This window comes from Bubalus kerabau, chromosome 13, assembly GCF_029407905.1.
Source record: "Bubalus kerabau isolate K-KA32 ecotype Philippines breed swamp buffalo chromosome 13, PCC_UOA_SB_1v2, whole genome shotgun sequence".
NCBI classification, from domain to species: Eukaryota; Metazoa; Chordata; class Mammalia; order Artiodactyla; family Bovidae; genus Bubalus; species Bubalus kerabau.
In genome coordinates, this window is record NC_073636.1 from 28,162,215 (window position 1) to 28,184,248 (window position 22,034).

Here is a 22,034-nt window from a genome sequence, read left to right on the forward strand (position 1 = left end):
ATTCTTAACCACTAGACCACCAGGGAAGTCCCACATTTTGCATTTTGAAGGAGTGTGTGGGAAAAGTATGTGGAATTGTCATTAGCTGTGTGTGACCTTAACTTGTAGAGAAGGGAACTGCCAACAAGAGAGAGAGAGAGGAGATAAGCTTTCCTGTATGTGGGGTCAGGATGACTGTGCTGAATGAGAGGAGCCCGGCCTTCTCGTCTTCGTCTGGATATTTATAATCCTGACTGGGCATGCAGGTTGAGGGAAGGATAAACTTAAACCATTCCATTTGAGTGGCTGAACTGAAGCATCTCACATTTCTGTGTTTGGTAGATTCCTTGGGTTATGTGTCATCCAAATTCTTGATCTTTCGCCTTTTTTCTCTTTTGCTGGAGAATTTGTCTTACCGGCATGCTATGTTAAACCTTTCTTATTTCTGCTTTTACAGGAGGGTGAAGCAGCTGTGGCAGCAAAAGAAATCAAGACAAGTCCTGGGCCCACAAGAACTGATTCCGTTGACACGTACGTGAAGACAGAGTCGGGCTGTCAGACAGGCACGCTGGGCAGTTTTGTCACTTTGGGCTCACCCTTGAGAGGCCAAACATGGTGGGCTGAAAAAGCCACTTACTGATTTACACTGGGGCCTTTCCAGAATGTTCAGTTTGAATGCTATTCGTATTTACTGTTGCAGCCCACTGGTAGAGAATAAAACTATGTTTGGTGCCTTGGTAGGCTGACTAACCCCTCACCACTCTGTGGAGAGGTGTTTCATCTCCATCAGGTGAGAAGTGAAAACGAGCTTTTTCTCAGCTAAGAGACCCATGTTTCCTAATGTGTTTATGAGTGCAGTCTGCCCCGGACCAGGCTACCCCACTGATAAGGGCCATGTTTCCTTTTTCTTTTCCCTGTTCATTCCCAAATACAAGGCAAAGTGACTAATATAGGATAGTCTTCCATCACAATGACTGTTGTTGCTCTGGGTGATTGCAGTTTTTTTGAAAGTGCCAAGATATCTTACCTGGGGAGTCTTCAGTGGACTTGTGCCTAGTAGACAGCCATCTTAAATTGTAGGGGGACCTTAAGGAGGCGATGGCAGGGGATCTGGGCACCTGAGTCTCTTACAAGGAGCTGTGACCTAGAATGTACTAGTAGCTCATCCCCTGTAAGCAGGTTACTACTGTATGAATCTGCTTAAGAAGATTTACCTGAAATTTCCCTAAGCATCTCTTCCTTCAGAGACTTTTAATATCTTTTTTCTATAATTTGATGAATAGACTTATAAAATTTGTTTTTTTTTTTTCCGTCAGTTATGCTGCCAAGCCATTGTATAAGGCAAAAAATCAGGATTAGATTTCTTTCACCAAACAGGGCAGTTGGCAGAAATGAAAGTTATTCCCTTTTTTAGTTAGAAATAACTATCCCTGCCCCCCGTATTGCCTTTTTAATATCAGAAGACTTTCCTGAAAGTGGTGGGAAGGAAGAAAGCTGTGTTTGAAATTTCTAAGCCACTTCCTCCCCATGTATAGCTGTGTGAATACTACTTCTTCTTTTAAACCACACAGCTGTGTTTTAATAACAGCTTCTTTACCTTGTTTGAAAGTATTTTAAGGAGTCAGAGATTGATCTCCGGGGTTGGAGTTTGAGCTTTGGTGATGGGATCTGGGATTGAATCCTGAATCCTGGCTCTTTGTTAGATGTGTGAACTTGGGTAGGTTACTGAAGGCATAGCTGCTATTACCATCAGCGTAGCTTTCCAGAATGTTTAGTTACTGCAGTGATGGCCGTGGTTTTCTTCATCATTGACTGCCTCTTGATTTAATCTGAGTTTGAAGTCAAGAAATATATTCGACATACCAACAGGGCCTACATTTCTGTGCTCTAGTTATTAGAAACCAAAAACAAAAATGCTTTTTCTTCTCCTGACTTGAGAATATGGTGTTCTCTGTCAAGCTGGAGAAAGACCAGTGGTCTGCATGTCACCACAGGCAGCACATGTGTGACTGTGGTCTTCTTGGAGATGAGTCCTCCAGGAAAGCAGGGCTCCGAAACCGGGGCTCCCTCTGCTCCACTGCCTCTGTGGGTCCTGGGGTCTGGTGCCGTGGACACTGTGACCACGTGGAGGGAGTGAGCATGTGCGGAGTAAGGTGAGCCTACTCATCAGCCTCACTCCTTCCCCGGACAGCGTGGAGGACCCAGACGCTGGTTGTCACCAGGCCAGCTGTGTTTGGTCTGTAAATGAGAATTAACTGGAGAATGTTCTGGAAAGCTGTTCTTTTTAACTAGTTCCAGTAATATCCTTAGACTCCGACATGTTCATATTCTCTTGAAACCTTTTAACCTTTCTGCTGTCCTCATGTGTAGGAGCAAATCTGCAGAAGGTACCAGGAATTATGTGGAGTTTGAGGAATTAACTGTGAGCCAGCTCCTGCATTGTCTAAGGGAAGGAAACCAGAAGGTGGAGAGACTTGAAGTTGCCCTCAAGGAAGCCAAAGAAAGGTAATAAGGAAGGAAATAAGCAAAGAAAATAAGCAACATGGAAAATGCATACATTGCTTTTTAAATGGCTTTCAGTTCAGTTCAGTCGCTCAATCGTGTCTGACTCTTTGCAACCCTTGAACCGCAGCACACCAGGCCTCCCTGTCCATCCCAACTCCCAGAGTTTATCCAAACTCATGTCTATTGAGTCGGTGATGCCATCCAACCATCTCATCCTCTGTCGTCCCCTTCTCCTCCTGCCCCCAATCCCTCCCAGCATCAGGGTCTTTTCAAATGAGTCAGCTCTTCACATCAGGTGGCCAAAGTATTGGAGTTTCAGCTTCAACATCAGTTCTTCCAGTGAACACCCAGGACACATCTCCTTTAGGATGGACTGGTTGGATCTCCTTGCAGTCCAAGGGACTCTCAAGGGTCTTCTCCAACACCACGGTTCAAAAGCATCAATTCTTCGATGCTCAGCTTTCTTCACAGTCCAACTCTCACATTCATACATGACTACTGGAAAAACCATAGCCTTGACTATGCGGACCTTTGTTGGCAAAGTAATATCTCTGCTTTTCAATATGCTATCTAGGTTGGTCACAACTTTCCTTCCAAGGAGTAAGCGTCTTTTAATTTCATGGCTGCTATCACTATCTGCAGTGATTTTGGAGCCCCCCAAAAAATAAAGTCTGATACTGTTTCCACTGTTTCCCCATCTATTTGCCATGAAGTGATGGGCCTGGATCCCATGATCTTAGTTTTCTGAATGTTGAGTTTTAAGCCAACTTTTTCACTCCTCTTTCACTTTCATCAAGAGGCTCTTTAGTTCCTCTTCACTTTCTTCCATAAGGGTAGTGTCATCTGCATATCTGAGGTTATTGATATTTCTCCCGACAATCGTGATTCTAGCTGTGCTTCCTCCAGCCCAGCGTTCCTCATGATGTACTCTGCATATAAGTTAAATAAGCTTTATTGAAATATAATTAAGATGCCATAAAATTCATCCATTTAAAGTGTACGTTTTATTTTTTTTTTTAGAATAGTCACAGAGTTATGTAGTCTTTACCACATTATAATTTTAGAACATTTTTCCCCCAAATAAGTCCCTTATTAGCACTCATTCCTCTTTCCTCCTGGTAATCTACTTTTCTGTCTCCATAGACTTACCTTTTCTGGACTCTCATACAAATCAAATCATGTAACATGTGGTCTTTTGTGACTGGCTTATTTTATTTAGCATACGGTTTTCAAAGTTCATGGTGTGGCATGTGTCAATCTTCATTCCTTTTTGTTGCTGAATAATATTCCATGGTGTGACTAGACAACATTTTGTTTATCTGTTCATCATTTGATGAACATTTGGGTTGTTTCCACTTTTTTCCTATTATGAATAATACTTGCTCTCTACATTCATGCACAGTTTTATGTGTGGACATAGTTTTTTAATTTGCTGGGTATATACCTAGGAGTTAAATTGTTGGGTCATGGGGTTACTCTCTGTCTAATATTGTAAAAAACAACCAAGCTGTTTTCCACAGTGGCTGCACCATTTTCCATTCTCACCAGCATCCACACCAACACTTGCAGTTTGACTTTTTGATTATGGCCATCCTGGTGGACGTCAAGTGGTATCTCATTGTGACTTTGATTCTGTTTCCCCAGTGACGAATATGCATGTTGGCCATATGTGTATCTTCTTCTTTGCCCATTAAAAAGTTTAGATTGTCTTTTAATTATTGAATGACATGAGGTATATGATTTGTAAATACTCTCTCCCATTCTGTGAATAATCTTTCCATTTCTTTGATGGTATCATTTGTAGCACAAAATTCTTTTTTATTTTGCTCTAATCCAATTTATCTGTTTGGTTTTTGGGTCACTTCTGCTTTTGGCATTGTAGCTAAGAAACCACCGCCTAACCCACAAAGATTCACTCCTGTGTTTTCTCCTAATTGTTTTATTATAGTTTTAGCTCTTACATTTAAGTCTCTATGTTGAGAGTGCATTTTTGTGCATGGTGTAAGGTGAAGGTCCAACTTCATTCTTGTGTATGTGGATACCTATTTGTCCTGACACCATTTGTTGAAAAGATAATTTTTTCTCACTGACACCCCTGGTGTAAATCAGTTGACCATAAACAAATGTAAAGATTAATTCCTAAATGCTCAGTTTTGTTCAGTTGATCTAAGTGTCTGTCCTAATGGCGATACTACACTGTCTTAATTAGTTTTGTAGTAAAATTTGAAATTCTGAAATGTAGGTCTGCCAATTTTGTTCTTCTTTTAAAAAGATTGTTTTGGTGGGTCCCTTGTTTTTCTTATATAACTCTTAGAATAAGTTTGTTATTTTTAAGCTGGGATTTTGTTAGGAATTGCATTGAATCTGGAGATCAATTTGGGGAACATTGCCATCTTAACAATATGAAGTCTTCTGATCCATGAACACAGGTTTCTTTCCATTTCCTTAGGTCATCCTTAATTTCTTCCAATGATGTGTTATAGTTTTCAGCATATAGGTCTTAACAGTTCTTTTTCAAAATTAATTTCTATGTATTCCAGTCTTTTTGGTGCTATAATACATGAAATTATTTTCTTGATTTGATTTTTGGATTTTTCATTGTTAGTGTTCAGTTGCTAGGTCATGTCCGACTCTTTGCAACCCCATGAACTGCAGCATGCCAGGTGCCTCTGTCCTTCACTATCTCCCTGAGTTTGCACAAACTCATGTCCATTGAGTCAGTGATGCCATCCAACCATCTCATCTTCAGTCACCCCCTTCTCCTCTTGCTCTCAAACTTTCCCAGCATCAGGGTCTTTTCCAAAGTATCAACTCTGCACACCAGGTGGCCAAAGTACTAAAGCCTCAGCATCAGTCCTTCCAGTGAATATTCAGGGTTGATTTCCTTTAGGATTGACTGGTTTGGTATCCTTGCTGTCTCATTGTTAGTGTAGAGAAATATAACTGATTTTTGTATATTGATCTTGTAGCCTGCAACCTTGCTGAATTCACTTATTAGCACTACTCATTTTTTTTAGTGAATTGCTTAGTATTTTCTTTATACAAGACCATGTCATTTGCAAAGAAATAGTATTACTTCTTCCTTACCAACCACTATTCCTTTTATTTATTTTTTGCTTCCATGATTGCCCAGTACAATATTAAATAAAAGTAGAGATAGTAGATATCCTTGTCTTGTTCCTGATCTTGGGGGGAATGCTTTCAGTCTTTCACCACTAAATTGGTGATATTAGCTTTGTTTTTTATAGATGCTTTTGTCAAGTTGAAACACTCTTTTCTATTCCTGGTTGCAGTGTTTATCATGAAAAGGTTTTACATTTTGTTAAATGCTTCTGCTGAGTCTATGAAGATGATTGTGTGTGTTTTTTTAAACCTCTATTAATGTATCATATTGATTTTTCTGATGTTAAACTAACTTTTCATTCCTGGATAAATCACACTTGGTCATGATATATGATCTGCTTTATATTGCTGGCTTGGATTGCTAGTCTTCTTAGTAAAGATTTTTGCATGTGTATTCCTAAGGGGTGTTGGTCTGTAGTTTTCTTGTGATGACTTTGTCTGATTCTGGTATGAGAGAAATACTGACCTCATAGAATGTGACATACTCACACACACTTTGAGATAAAATTTATTTACCTTATAGAGTTGTGAAGTCAGTGAATTTCTATGTGTGAATGAACTTCTTAGAAATGCAGAGTGCTCATTTGAATCAGTTCTAATGAGGTGGATGCAACTGGAGCCTATTATACAGAGTGAAGTAAGCCAGAAAGAAAAACACCAATACAGTATACTAACGCATATATATGGAATTTAGAAAGATGGTAACAATAACCCTGTGTACGAGACAGCAAAAGAGACACTAATGTATAGAACAGTCTTATGGACTCTGTGAGAGAGGGAGAGGGTGGGAAGATTTGGGAGAATGGCATTGAAACATGTAAAATATCATGTATGAAACGAGTCGCCAGTCCAGGTTCGATGCACGATACTGGATGCTTGGGGCTGGTGCACTGGGACGACCCAGAGGGATGGAATGGGGAGGGAGGAGGGAGGAGGGTTCAGGATGGGGAACACATGTATACCTGTGGCGGATTCATTTTGATATTTGGCAAAACTAATACAATTATGTAAAGTTTAAAAATAAAATAAAATAAAAAAAAAAAAAAAGAAATGCAGAGTGCTAAACCACATAAGACAAGGGGGCATAATGGAACAGTTTTAGGGTTCCAGTGATTGCAACATTTAATCATAAATAGTCCATGGGGTCGCTACAAGTCCGACACAACTGAGTGACTTCACTTTCACTTTCCACTTTTCTGCATCGGAGAAGGAAATGGCAAGCCACTTCAGTGTTCTTGCCTGGAGAATCCCAGGAACAGGGGAGCCTGGTGGGCTGCCGTCTATGGGGTCGCACAGAGTCGGACACAACTGAAGCGACTTAGCAGCAGCAGCAGCAGTATACTGTATATAGCATATACTAAAGTATACATAAATATAATATACATACATAATTCTCTCAGACATTATAAATGTTTCATTAATCTTAAAACTATAGCGCTTTCTAACTGAAGCAGTTGAAAAAGTTAAGTATAAGAAAATCTGTTCTTAAAATATGAAACAAAAGTTATTTATTCAGAATGAGGGTTATCTGAAAGAAATCAGTGTTTTTCCAATGACTTATTTGATAGTCAGTTCTCTTCAAAGGTGAAAAGGAATGATGGCTATGAATTGTAGGTCTTTACCCCATATCCTGCTGCTGCTGCTGCTGCTAAGTCGCTTCAGTCGCGTCCGACTCTGTGTGACCCCAGAGACAGCAGCCACCAGGCTTCCCCATCCCTGGGATTCTCCAGGCAAGAACACTGGAGTGGATTGTCATTTCCTTCTCCAATGCATGAAAGTGAAAAGTGAAAGTGAAGTCGTTCAGTCGTTCCCAACTCCTAGCGACCCCATGGACTGCAGCCTACCAGGCTCCTCTGTCCATGGATTTTCCAGGCAAGAGTACTGGAGTGGGGTGCCATTGCCTTCTCTGACCCCATATCCTACCACTGTTTTAATAGAAAAGTTCAGAGGTTAATTTCCAGGAGACTAATACTATATATTCTAATTGAGTAAAACATTTGTCCTGCCTTTTTGATAAGTCTCCAAACTGAGTAATGATGCACAGAAAAATAAATAAGTGAAAGCATTCATTTGACACCTCAGTTGTTACAGGTACAGCTGATTTTTTAAAAGGAAGATGTTTTGCATTGGAAAAAGACCTTTAATAGTGATGAATAATCAGTGTGTTTCTGTTTTATTGGCACATTTACCCTCCTGAGTTCTGTACAGCATTCGAAGAAGTCAAGTTTAGCTGGTAATTCATCCTTCCTCAGACAACATGATTAGCTTTAATAATAAAAGTATAAACTTAGGAATTTTCTGATTATACATCCTGATCTTTTATGTGATCTAGTATATAATTCCTACTTTCAAAATAATGATAGCTCTCTGTCTGGAGGTGTAACTTTTCAGATTGTAGATAGGAAGTCAGGCCTGCCTTTGAGATGGCTGTTTCCCTCTCTTACCCTTTCTCAATAACATTAAATTTCCACTTTGTGAGTCAGACTTCTCACAGTTTTTAACACCTGGTAAGTCAGTGATTGGTTGCCAGGGCCAGTGTTCTCCATGTCTATGTTAGGACAACCTCCTGGCTAAGGTCAGACTGAAACCAAGAAATAAAATCACTGATATATCACCTGACTTGATTTACTATGCAGGATATGATGAAAAGACATTACAAGACCTAACATGTCTTTTTCTCAAATGCATAAAGTCAGTCTTCAACTGTTTTCATTAGTCATGAGAAATAAGAGAAGTTGAAAAATTTTAGGTGATAGGTGGGGAGAGGGGATAGTAGATGTGTTTTTCTTTCACTGTTTGCCAGGATTCATATTTTGTGTAATTGTGTCTTCTGAACAAACATAAACTGATAGCCAGGAAGGAGAGGGAAATTGTAAATGAAGTATGGCCCAAGATCACAAGAGAGGGAAGGAAAAAGTCAGCCCAAGATGAAAATTTGCCCTAGAAAATTAAGTTGAAATTCACATGTGGGTTGGAAGCCTGCATCATATGTGAGTGGTACGATGAAGGCCCATCCTTTCACCCTGCACCAACCAGCTCTGGAGACGGTGCCTGTGCACCAATTAGGTTTGGCAGTTTGCAACAGATACCAATGTTGTTTATTTTGTATCATCATTAAGTTCTTTTTAAAAAATCAGTTTTGCATTCATATACTTTAAAGAATTGGTTGCTCCACAGGCTTTTTATGGAAAGATAGTAGTAGTTCTTTGGCTAACCATACCCCCCACCCCCCACCCACACTTCCTTCTCCTGCTTCTCAACCACTTATAACATATTTATTGATCATTTTTTTAGCTTTTGGCTACACCCCACAGTACATGGGACCTTAGTTCCCCAACCAGGGATCGATTCCATGCCCCCTGCATTGAAAGGCAGAGTCTTAACCACTGGACCACCAGGGAAGTCCTGGCTTACAACTTATTTAGCTGGTTCTTTTGATACTTACTCCCATAAATCAAGATTAAATCACTACTCAAAAAAAATTTTCCTGTATCTTAGACATAATCTATTGAACTCCCAACTATGAAGGATGAGAATTTAACTGCTTTTGACTCCCACCACTGTCACCACACCCACTTCTGGACCCTTATTCCCATCCCACGCTACACCACCCTACTCCAAAACTGATTATATTGACATTTAGTTAGATCACTACTCGGTGTTTATTATTATTCTTATGCAAACATATGCACACATGCGTGCAGACACACACAGTTCTCTGTTGAGCTCTGCTCTATGCCTTGACCACTTTTCCCTTCTAATACTATAAAAAACAAAAACAAAAAACTCTATGTAGAATTACATTTAAAAATTTGCTTAGTTTCACCATACTCTTCCCCAGTGAGGAAATCTCAGTGACATGCAAACATGTTAGTAGTCTAATAGTTTCCTCTTCTTGAGAGTCGGCCTGGTTGCTGTCTGGGTCCTGTTCTACTGCAGTTACCTTGGGATCTCCCTTTGGCCACTTGTGGAATTCCTTCAGCTCTGCTCTTTTGGATCACCTGTTCTGTGTATCCAGTGTTCTTACTCACTGCTGCTGCTGCTGCTAAGTCACTTCAGTCATGTCCAACTCTGTGCAACCCCATAGATGGCAGCCCACCAGGCTCCCCCATCCGTGGGATTCCAGGCAAGAACACTGGAGTGGCTTGCTATTTCCTTCTCCAATGTATGGAACTTAAAAGTGAAAATGAAGTCGCTCAGTCGTGTCCAAATTTTAGCGATCCCATGGACTGCAGCCCACCAGGGTCCTCCGTCCATGGGATTTTCCAGGCAAGAGTACTGGAGTGGGGTGCCATTGCCTTCTCCATCTTACTCACTAAATATCTTTAAATATCTCCACTAACTTACTAAGAAAGAATATATGGGGAGGATATTTTCTGAAATCTGCATATGTGAAGATCTCTCTTTCTACCTTTTTACTTAACAGATAGTTTTGCTAGATACAGAATTCTATTGATATATTGGATATAATTTTCCCACCAAATTTTGAAAGCATTAGTACTTCATTATCTTCTGGCTCCTGGTGTTAAGGCTAAGAAATTCATTGCTATTTTGATTCTTGATCTTTTGGCATAAAACTTTCTTTTGTTTGTCCTCTCCCCCAAAGGTTCTTTGCTCCATCCCAAGTTTTCTGACATCTCACGTGTGCTTTGGTGAGGGGCCTGTTTTCATCCATTTCTTCTGGACACTCTTGGCCTCATTCATTCTTCAGTTCTTGAAAAATGATCTTGACTTAATTACCCTCAGTTTTCTCTATTCTCTCATTCTAGCAATAACTATTATTTTGAATTGGACTCCTGAACCAGTCCTCTCATTTTCTTAACTTGGTGTTCCTCTTTGCAATTTGTCTCTCTTTCCTTATCTCTTTCTTCCTCCCCCTGCCTCCTCACCCTTCGCTCTCACTGTCTTTTTCTGCTTTCTGACACATCTGACCAACTTTCATCTTCTGTTTTTTGCTGGGCAGGGGTGGAGGGAGGGTGCAGTTCCTTTGAATGTTCTTCTTCCATTCTTCTTTCAAAGTCATTTTAGTGGCATTCAGGGTGGGAGAAAAATTGCATGCATACATTTAATCTACCATCTTTAATCACAAGTTTCTTTTTATTCCATTTGTATTGAGATGGTTTTCATATGATTTTGATTCAGTATAAGAATGTTGCTATATTTGTTTTAGGACCTCATAAACTGAGATGGATCTTCTTATAACAAGCATAAGGATTCCCTCTCTGCTGAATCCTTATAAAGAGGCACCCACTCTCATGTAGCACACGTGCATACACACATAAAAATACAAATTAAAAAAACAGTTCTGTGCATTACAGTGATGTGGAAAAAGGCAGTGTTTTTCAGTGTTCAAGATAACAGTATACCCATCTTATACCTCCATGTGCATTCATCCCTTAAATCGGTTCCAGCCAGTATCTGGTAGAAAGCAAAACCACAGCTAATACAGTGCATATGAAAAGATTTTGAAAACGTTCATCCTTTATCCAAATTTTAGACAATGTTCTTTTTAATGTGTCTGCAATTGTTATTCCTCTGGAAGCCAAAGAAAAAGTAACTTTTCTATATTCTGTAATTTTTTAGAATTTCTGATTTTGAAAAGAAAGCCAAGGATCATTCTGAGACTGAGACCCAGACAGAGGAGCACACAGAACAAGAGAAAGAAGAGGAGAAAGACACCAAAACTGTGGGTACTCAGAGTCTAAGACTGTTACTACACTCTCAGTGGATGGAGGGTAGTGAGGGCACAGCAGCCAAGTCGTGTGCTGTGTGGCTTTAGAAATAGAGGAAAATTTGTCATGTTGAATATTTTCTATTTCTCTCCTGTTTCCTTGTCCTGATCTGAATTTCATTCACTATAAATTGCAGTGAGATGTATTCCTATCCCAGTGATTCTGGGGAATCACTCCTTTATCTCTTCTTGACTGATTTCCTCTCCAGAATTCCTCAGTGAACAGGCCCACAAATTGAGAAAGGAATTTTGTCCAATATATAATGAAATCATTTGAGGATATGATCCAGAAACTTCAGATAGAATTGAAGGGTCTTTGTTCTCTCCCACTACTCATTTGAATATAATAGTTTGAACAAGAAAGACATTTGTTTACATACATATTTATATACACTTGTGTGACAACTCAGAAACATGCCTTGTAACCTGCGAACCCAGTCCGAAGCTTAGAAAGGTGATAAGGGCAGGAAGTTGTAAGACCCACAGTAGCCCACAAGAAAGGCATTTACATGAAACACTCACTCTAGCTAACTTACTCAACAAGCCTGTATCAGATGCCTGCTGTATGCCACGCTCTGAGCTGAGTCCCCTACTTTCAAGAGAATGGAGAATATGTTAAAAACTGAGATGAAGAGACCAAAACTAATGAACAACTAATTATAAAGAAGTATTGAGACTTCCCTGGCACTGTAAAACTCATTGACAAAACTTCTAGAGCTGCCAGGAAGAAGCCAGTACAGTGAAAACAGCTGAGTAAACTAGAAACACACAACAGTCAGGGAATGTGGGCGTTGAGTTGCTAGCTGGGTAAAGTAGATTGTGCTTTGACAGCACCATGATCTGTGATCCCCTGAAGTGTGGTCAGGGTCCATTGTGATTATGATAAAGGCATTATCACAAGAGTATCCAATCGATCAGTTAATGCTCTACGAGGAAACAGAGTTGTATCCAAAGCTTTTTTTTTTTTTTTCCATGCAAGATATTGGGGGCATTAAGTGCCAAAAGTTTAATCAGTTCACAGGCTTAGTTAGACGCCACTGGTTCACACTGTTTCCTCACAAAGAGGTTCATTTAAGTTCTAATAAGTGCATGTTTGGGATTTCCTGGATGACAGATTGGAAGTGAAGTGGAAACACTGAACCTTCAGGTGACAACCCTGTTTAAGGAGCTTCAGGAAGCTCACACGAAACTCAGTGAAGCTGAGCTAATGAAGAAGAGACTTCAAGAAAAGTAAGAATGAGAGATAATGTTTACCCCCCCTTCAAAAAGTGTACTGTTTAACAAAATATATCAATATACAAAAACATCGTTTTGTTACTGTGTTACTACTGAGTAAAAGAAAAAGACACCTACTTGAAATATGAATTCAGAAAACACCAATGTTCTGGTTAATATATAACCATGAAGTCCTTGGGGGAATGGACCCAGGGGACTCTGATTCTGCTTTTTGGGGGCATTTTAAGCATATATGAGGACCTGGAAAAAAAGTGAGCCAGACTTCCTGTGACTTATGTAAGCTGACAGCATTGATGTGAACAAACATAAAAGAAAACTACAAAGGGCAAGAAGAACCTGAATGAGGTTTAGGGGGAAAAAAAACTTGATTTTCTATCAGTTATAAAGGCTAATATCTAAATTGAGAGAATTTTGCATCTGCTTGTTTCTTTTGATGTAAGGAGTTGCCCCAAATTTAGAAAAGCTAAGTTGATGTTGCTCTCTTAGATTAATTGGCAAGCATATTTCCAGCACAATATACAAATGTATGTTTCTGTGGAGTTACACTGACCAAGGCTATACAGTATTACGGACAGCATAGCAGCTGATGCAAAGGACTTTGGATAAACAGACCCAGGTTGAAATACAGATTTACCCCTTATTTGTGGTATTACCTTGGACAAGTTATTTATTTAACCTCTCTGTGCCTCAGTTTTATCATTTGTAAACTGTGTGTCATAACTCAAACTTTGTATTAAGTAAGCTAATGTTTAACATGCTTTTTGCATTAATGCCTTACACACAGCAGCAATTGGCTCATTTTGCTCTTGTTACATTGAAATTCTCAGTCTGATCTTTAAAAGGATTTAAAGTACTTCCTTCTCTCCTACTGAATCTTGATCAGAAACCATATTTTTTGTACTTGACAGAGCCTATAAACTTCTATAAAAATCTGTATATTTTTATATTCAGTCATAACAGTTCAGAAATACTTCTAGTAAAAAAGCAGGAAGGATAAAATATTTAATTTTGTACTGTTAAATTTTTGAAGAATGTCATCATGAAATTCTTTGTATTTGCTACATAATCTGAGAATCTGTTTAAAAGCCACTGAGAAATGTGAAGGCGCATTGTTTGTCCTCATGAAATTTTGCTCTCTCTTAGATGTCAGGCCCTTGAAAGGAAAAATTCTGCAAGCCCATCAGAGCTGAATGAAAAACAAGAGCTGGTTTATAAAAACAAAAAGTTAGAGCTCCAAGTGGAAAGCATGCGATCAGAAATCAAAATGGAACAAGCTAAAACAGAAGATGAAAAGTGAGTGTGCCATGACTGGATGGCTACTTGCTGAAAGAAGATAGAAGAGCAGTTTTATGCGGTTGGAATCATTTGAGAATAAATTTATTTTTTGTCTTTTGTTTATTTGAAGGAGAATTAGTAGACTTTTCTGAAGAGATAAAATTTAAGTTTTATTTTAACAATTATGAAAATTATTTGTAGTCTATCTTGATTATTTGAAGAAAAATCATTTTCTTTGAGAGTAAGAATATGCTAGTAGGTGGTGGGATTATAAAGGTGGAAGAGATTTTGCTACTTGAGTGTTCAGAAGAAAGTTGGGAGGCAAGACTAAGTTTCGATGTATTTTCCCCAAGATTTCCTTTTTAATTTCTTTTTAAATAGGTCCAGATTAGGCACTCTACAGTTGACACACAACAGGCTTCTTCAAGAATACAATAATGCGCTGAAGACAATTGAGGAACTGAAAAGGAGAGAGGTACTCATAGAAAAAAAATTATTTTCATAGCCTAGTAGTGAATGGAACTATTGAATGTTTTATGTAAATATATGAGGTAGTTGTGTTACTCCTTAACTAAGTCTGGTTTCAAAGGTTTTTTTTTTTCCATTTATATCAGTAATTGATTTCTTGTGTCTAAGGGTTCATAACTCCTGCCACATATGTATAATGTGCCATGTAGTCAAAGATGGGGTGCACGCCTTATGGTCATGGAGTAAGCTGTTAGCATTTCTAATGGTGGGTGAGTTTGCAGGAGAGCTGAGTATGGGCTTCTACGTGAGTAATGGATGTATAGTAAGACTGCTGCTGGGAGCTCTCACAAGGCTAGCTTGCCTCTGTCAGTGAACTTGAGACCCTGGACTTCTTGGGCTGCAACTTAACTTAGTAATAATGTCCCCAGCATGGTGTGATAGTTTAAACACCATGGATAGATACGTCAGAATGAGAGATGAGTTAATTAACCAGATTGGGGGAACCTTTTCACAGTGTATATGTATATCAAATCATCACGTTTTACACTTCAAATATTTTACAATTTTGTCAGTTTTACCTCAGTAAAGTGGGAATAAGTAAAGACCAGGGGACCTTTGAATTAGAAGGGGTCTTTGACTTTATATTCTTAGAAATATACTTTGTTTTTCGTTTAATTTTCCTAGAATATGGTTCCTCTCTAAAGATCTCGTAAATTTTTAATTTAAGCCTTCATGTTACATTTTATTAAAATAAGTTGAATTATTTCAAAACCAAGTCCAGAATAAGCTTATCTTTTTCAGTCAGAAAAAGTGGATAAGGTGGTGCTGCAGGAACTGAGTGGAAAGCTGGAACTGGCAGAGAAGGCCCTGGCTTCCAAGCAGCTCCAAATGGATGGGATGAAGCAGACCATTGCCAAGCAGGAGAAGGACCTGGAGACCATGGCTGTCCTCAGGGCTCAGGTAGGCTTCGTTCCCAAGAGTGAGCTGAGGGAAGCCAACTTTGATTATATTCTCAAACAGGAAAGTGGTGGTGCTTAAGATATATTTTTTTGATTTAACACTATTTCTGCTAATATATTTTCAAAAAACCTTTTTACTGAAGTTTATCACATGTGGAAAGCATACCACTTCTAAGTGTACTGCTCATTGAATTTATCCATTCTACAGTTGATGGACAGCTGGATCATTCCCAGCTTGGGGCTTGGTGTTTAATGTTGCCCTGACATTCTTACGCAAGTCTCTGTATTCATCTGTGCACTCATTTCTTTTGGGTACACACCTAGGAGCAAAACTGCTTGTTCCTAGAGTAGGCAGGTTACTCAGTGTTCACTGATTATGCCAAAGAGGTTTGCAGAGTGGATCTACCTACCAGTTTTCACTCCCGTCAGCAGAGAGTTCCTATTGCCCTACATCCACCTTGACCCACACTTGTATTATCAGGATTTTAATTTTTAACCATTCTGTTGGGTTTATAATGGTGTCTCATTTAATCTGCATTTCCCTGCTGGTTTGAAAGTGTACTTTTTGAAATGTTTACTGGACTTTTAAGGATCTCCTTTTGTGAAGTGCCTGATCAGGTCTTTGCCCAGTTTTCTTCTGGTTTGCTGGCTTTTTCTTAATTTTATAGGAGTTCTTTATATATTCCAGATATAAGCCCTTGCCAGTGCTTTTTGCAGATTTCTTCACTCTGTGATTTGCCTTTCCACTCATGAGCATGTCTTTTGATGAACAGAATTCTTAATTTTAACGTAATCTAGTTTATCAGTCTTTTCATTTGATTATAGTACTTCTGTGTCCTGTTTTAAAAGCTTTCGTTACCTCGAGGCTATGAATATATTCTCCTGTGTTGACTTCTAAAAGATTAATGGTTTTGTCTTTTACATTAAGATACAAAAATATCTGAAGTTAGCTTTTCTATATGCAGTGAAGTAAGGGTAAAGATTCATATTTTTTTTTCCTACATGAATATCCATTTGGAACCATTTATTTAAAAGGTCATCTTTTCTTAAGGACTCTGTTGCCCTCTCTGTCACATATTATGTCAATGTACCCACAGGTCTATTTCTGGATTCTACACTGTTCCATTGGGCTGTTTGTACATTGTTGGTCTGGTACATACTGTCTCATTATAAATAATCAAATGTTTTGATGTTGGTAGAGTTAGTCTTCCTACCACCTCATTGCTTGTGTAATTAAAACCGGGATCATGCCATACATATTGTACTACTTTTTCATTCCTGACCTATCTTGGATATCTCTCCATGTTATTATTCACAGCCATATGTACTTTTTAAAACAGTTGTATGGTGTCCAAAATGTGCATTACCCTGATATATTTAACCAGCCCTCTATTAATGGACATGTAGCTTGTACCAATATTTTTGCTTTCTATCAACAATGCTGAACTGAACATTCTGGTATGTATATCTTTGTGCATTTGTGGAATCTCTAGTAAGATATGGAAATGGAATGGTTGGGTTATTGGGTTAGATTGTTTTTAAGTTAAATAACTATTTCTAAGTTGTCTTCCAGAAGTGCATAATCAAAATTTTTTGCTCACCAAAAGTAGCTGAAAGCCCCTATTTCCCTACATCCTTGCATTACTCTTTTAAACATTTGCCAAACTGATAAACAGATTATTTTCAATGTAACAATACCAGAAGTTTACTATTCCCTATATACATACTCATTACCTGCTGCCCATAGTGGCATAGAAGTGGTTGAATGGACTTACAGCTTTAGTTTTATTTCTATAGGACTAGAATTTCAACCTGAGCTCTTTTACTTATTTTCTTTGATTGTTTGATTGGGCCTGATACTGTAGTTATAGGCTTCCCTGGTAGCGCAGCTGGTAAAGAATCCACCTGCAATGCAAGAGACCCTGGTTCAATTCCTGGGTTGGGAAGATCCGCTGGAGAAGGGATGGGCTACCCACTCCAGTATTCTGGAGTTTCCCTAGTGTCTTACCTGATAAAGAATATACTTGCGATGTGGGAGACCTGGGTTCAATCCCTGAGTTGGGATGATCCCTTGGAAAAGGGAAGGGCTATCCTACCATTTCCCAGTATTCTGGCCTTGAGAATTCCATGGCATATATAGTCCACAGGGTCGCAAACAGTCAGACATGACTGGCAACTTTCACTTTTTACAGCTTTGGTTTTATTTCTTCAGGAATAGAATTTCAACTTGAGCTTTTTCAGATATTTCCTTTGATTGGGCCTGACAAATGTTTTGATGTCTGGTAGAGTTAGTCTTTGAGCGACTTCACTTTTACTTTTCACTTTCATGCATTGGAGAAGGAAATGGCAACCCACTCCATTGTTCTTGCTTGGAGAATCCCAGGGACGGGGAGCCTGGTGGGCTGCCATCTATGGGGTCGCACAGAGTCGGACACAACTGAAGCAACTTAGCAGCAGCAGCAGCAGAATTAGTCTTCCTACCACCTCATTGCTTATGTAATTAAAAGCAATGTTGGGGATATAGAGTTGGACAAAACAAAGGCCTAGTTTTTACTGGCTCAAACTTAATGACTTGATGGAAATGAGATTCTAACACAGATTTATGTCTGACTCAAAAAAAGCCCATGATCTACCAATGAAAACTATAAAATGTTAGATCAGTCACAAATGGTAGGAAGTCCCTTAAAATGATCTGTTTCATACTTTTTCTGGCAACTAAAATTGTGATTAGAATATTTAAATTTTTATTAACTTTTTAAAATAATGGATAAAAAATATATCCTAGAACCACTAAATCTGAAAAGGAAAACCTAATTGAAAATATAGAAAGTTAAAAATTGGTATTAAAATAATGCTCAGTTCACTATGAAGGCATTCATTTTTACTTTATAATTTTATAACAGTGAAGAAATTACATATTATAGCATAATATTTATTTATTTAGAGGTAACAGATTATTCTCCTAATGAAGCAGCTAAAGCAACAAGCTTTTATTATCTCAGTTGCTATGGATCTGGAATCCGGGAGCAGCTTAGCTGGGTGATTCTGACTCAGGGTCTCTCATGAGGCTATACTCAGGATGGACTTGAAGATCTGTTTTCAGGATGGCTCACTCACATGGTCATGGTCATTACACTGGTTTCTAGCAGGAGCATGTACCTGTTATTAATATTTGTAAGACGTGTCACAGGATGTAGCACAGCCTCTTCTACTTATCAGCAGTTAGGCTGTAGAGAATCCACATTTGTCTGGGTAGTAACTTCTCTTTTTTTTTCCCTCTAACAGATGGAGGTTTATTGTTCTGATTTTCATGCTGAAAGAGCAGCAAGAGAGAAGATTCATGAAGAAAAGGAGCAGCTGGCATTGCAGCTGGCAGTTCTACTGAAAGAAAACAATGCTTTTGAAGATGGAGGCAGGTAAATGAGGGAAAGACTTGGAGCACAGATTACCCAGGTTGTGGGAGAGGGACCCACAGTGTTTTAGCTGTTTGAGCTACAAGACTCGCTTTGAGTACACCTGGCCTGACGGTATTCCTGACACTTGGTTTACTTTAAAAGGCTTGGCAGTATCTTGTGGGAACCTGATTGAGTTTCTGCTTCTAGATAAATTGTAAAAACATAATAATCTGGGTTCCAGTCATATCCTGTCATTGTCATGGATGAAATATTCCTGATACTTTAAGTAATTCTGTAATATGTTTTACAAGAAAATACTGCTAAAATTACTTCTATCTTTAAAAATTTCCTTTGAGAACAAAATATAGAGGAGTAAGAAACAGAAAAATACAGAGAATAAAATAACACACACCAAAGTGTGTATGTTAGTTGCTCAGTCATGTTTGACTCTTTGCAACCCCATGGACTATAGCCCACCAGGCTCCTCTGTTGATGGAATTCTCCAGGCAGGAATACTGGAGTGGGTTGCCATTTCCTTAGGCAAGGTCCCCTGAGGGGATCTTCCTGACCCAGGGATCGAACTCAGGTCTCCTGCATTGCAGGTAGATTCTTTTTTTTTTTTCAGTTTTATTTATTTATTTTACTTTACAATAGTTTATTGGTTTTGCCATACATTGACATGAATCTGCCATGGGTGTACATGTGTTCCCCATCCTGAACCCCCCTCCCACATCCCTCCCCATCCCATCCCTCTGGGTCATCCCAGTGCACCAGCCCCGAGCGCCCTGTATCATGCATTGAACCTGGACTGGTGATTCGTTCCACATGTGATAATTTACATGTTTCAGTGCCATTCTCCCATATCATCCTGCCCTCAGCCTCTCCCACAGAGTCCAAAAGACTGTTCTATACATCTGTGTCTCTTTTGCTGTCTCGCATACAGGGTTATCGTTACCATCTTTCTAAATTCCATATACATGCATTAGTATACTGTATTGGTGTTTTTCTTTCTGGCTTACTTCACTCTGTATAATAGGCTCCAGTTTCATCCACCTCATTAGAACTGATTCAAATGTATTCTTTTTAATGGCTGAGTAATACTCCATTGTGTATATGTACCACAGCTTTCTTATCCATTCATCTGCTGATGGACATCTAGGTTGCTTCCATGTCCTGGCTATTATAAACAGTGCTGCGATGAACATTGGGGTACTTTTGTCTCTTTCAGTTCTGGTTTCCTCAGTGTGTATCCCCAGCAGTGGGATTGCTGGGTCATATGGCAGTTCTATTTCCAGTATTTTAAGGTATCTCCACACTGTGGCTGTACTAGTTTGCATTCCCACCAACAGTGTAAGAGGGTTCCCCTTTCTCCACACCCTCTCCAGCATTTATTGCTTGTAGATTTTTGGATAGCAGCCATTCTGACTGGCATGAAATGGTACCTCATTGTGGTTTTGATTTACATTTCTCTGATAATGAGTGATGTCAAGCATCTTTTCATATGTTTGTTAGCCATCTGTATGTCCTCTTTGGAGAAATGTCTGTTTAGTTCTTTGGCCCACTTTTTGATTGGGTCATTTATTCTTCTGGAATTGAGCTGCAGGAGTTGCTTGTATATTTTTGAGATTAATTCTTTGTCCGTTGCTTCATTTGCTATTATTTTCTCCCATTCTGAAGGCTGTCTTTTCACCTTGCTTATAGTTTCCTTTGTTGTGCAGAAGCTTTTAATTTTAATTAGGTCCCATTTGTTTATTTTTGCTTTTATTTCCAATATTCTGGGAGGTGGGTCATAGAGGATCCTCCTGTGGTTTATGTCAGAGAGTGTTTTGCCTATGTTCTCTTCTAGGAGTTTTATAGTTTCTGGTCTTACGTTTAAATCTTTAATCCATTTTGAGTTTATTTTTGTGTATGGTGTTAGAAAGTTTTCTAGTTTCATTCTTTTGCAAGTGGTTGACCAGTTTTCCCAGCACCAAATGTTAAAGAGATTGTCTTTTCTCTATTGTATATTCTTGCCTCCTTTGTGAAAGATAAGGTGTCCATAGATGCGTGGATTTATCTCTGGGCTTTCTATTTTGTTCCATTGATTTATATTTCTGTCTTCGTGCCAGTACCATACTGTCTTGATGACTGTGGCTTTGTAGTAGAGACTGAAGTCAGGCAGGTTGATTCCTCCAGTTCCATTCTTCTTTCTCAAGATCGCTTTGGCTATTCGAGGTTTTTTGTATTTCCATACAAATTGTGAAATTATTTGTTCTAGCTCTGTGAAGAATACTGTTGGTAGCTTGATAGAGATTGCATTGAATCTATAGATTGCTTTGGGTAGTATACTCATTTTCACTATATTGATTCTTCCAATCCATGAACATAGCAGGTGGATTCTTTACCATTTGAGCCACCAGGGAAGGCAATATGTACCCATCGAGGATTGACAGTTACTAATATTTCTTTTATTTGCTTAAAGTATATTTTATAAAAAGAAGAAAAAGAACTGTAGATGAAGTTGCAGTCTCCTTTCTCCCTACCCCTCAGTATAATCCTCTCTCCCTCTCCCACAGTGCTTGGAACTTGTGTGTAGCATCTCCAGCTGTTTTGTATTTTTGTGTATATACACACCTATATAATATCTTAAAACAAGGTAATATTAATTTCTTAGAACAAGGTGCATAGGTTACAAAATTGTCACTAAAGGTATTATTCTACAACTTGTTTTATATAGATAACTTATTTTGAACTATATATATATAAAAATCTGTGTGTATATGCAGATTTAATTCATTGTTTGCTCTGTTGTGTCCTGCTTTAGAAATATGCCACTTTTTTTCAGCCTATTTTCCATTGATTGACATTCTGTTTATTTCCTGATTTTTTAAAAATCATATTTACTACATTGTGTCCTAGTGCCAGAGAAGGCAATGGCAACCCACTCCAGTGTTCTTGCCAGGAGAATCCCAGGGACGGGGAAGCCTGGTGGGCTGCCGTCTATGGGGTCGCACAGAGTCGGACACAACTGAAGCGACTTAGCAGCAGCAGCAGCAGTCCTAGTGCCAGTGATATTTAAAACTCAAATTACTCATAAGTTCTGGTTTCTATGAACCTTGGCTTTGTAGTTTACCTCTTTTTTCTCACACTTCTGTTGAATGCCTGCTTAATGTTGTCATATTTCAAGGTTTCACAGGTAACATTGCTTTTTATCCCAGCAGGCAGACCTTGATGGAAATGCAGAGCCGTCACGGGGCAAGAGCAAGTGACGCTGACCAGCAGGCTTATCTCGTTCAAAGAGGTGAGTCACGTGTGATACCAAGTTGTAGAGGTTCCATGGGTTTGCTATCCTGTGAAGAAGTTGCTTGAAGGAAAATTTCACTA

At 38.9% G+C, this 22,034-nt stretch overlaps 1 protein-coding gene across 4 annotated transcripts in view; it reads left to right on the forward strand.

Annotated features, from left to right (window-relative positions):
* The window catches only part of OPTN (optineurin), a 41,962-nt gene that overhangs the window by 14,949 nt on the left and 4,979 nt on the right, over positions 1-22,034 (forward strand). For 3 of the 4 annotated variants that reach the window (XM_055543838.1, XM_055543837.1, XM_055543839.1), the window contains 9 exons: positions 437-510; positions 2,350-2,484; positions 11,191-11,293; positions 12,453-12,568; positions 13,718-13,867; positions 14,231-14,324; positions 15,119-15,277; positions 18,562-18,692; positions 21,869-21,951. In XM_055543838.1, coding sequence (XP_055399813.1) covers positions 437-510; positions 2,350-2,484; positions 11,191-11,293; positions 12,453-12,568; positions 13,718-13,867; positions 14,231-14,324; positions 15,119-15,277; positions 18,562-18,692; positions 21,869-21,951 — 1,045 coding nt within the window. The remainder of the gene's footprint in view (positions 1-436; positions 511-2,349; positions 2,485-11,190; positions 11,294-12,452; positions 12,569-13,717; positions 13,868-14,230; positions 14,325-15,118; positions 15,278-18,561; positions 18,693-21,868; positions 21,952-22,034) is intronic. The other variant, XM_055543840.1, reaches the window with a different exon arrangement.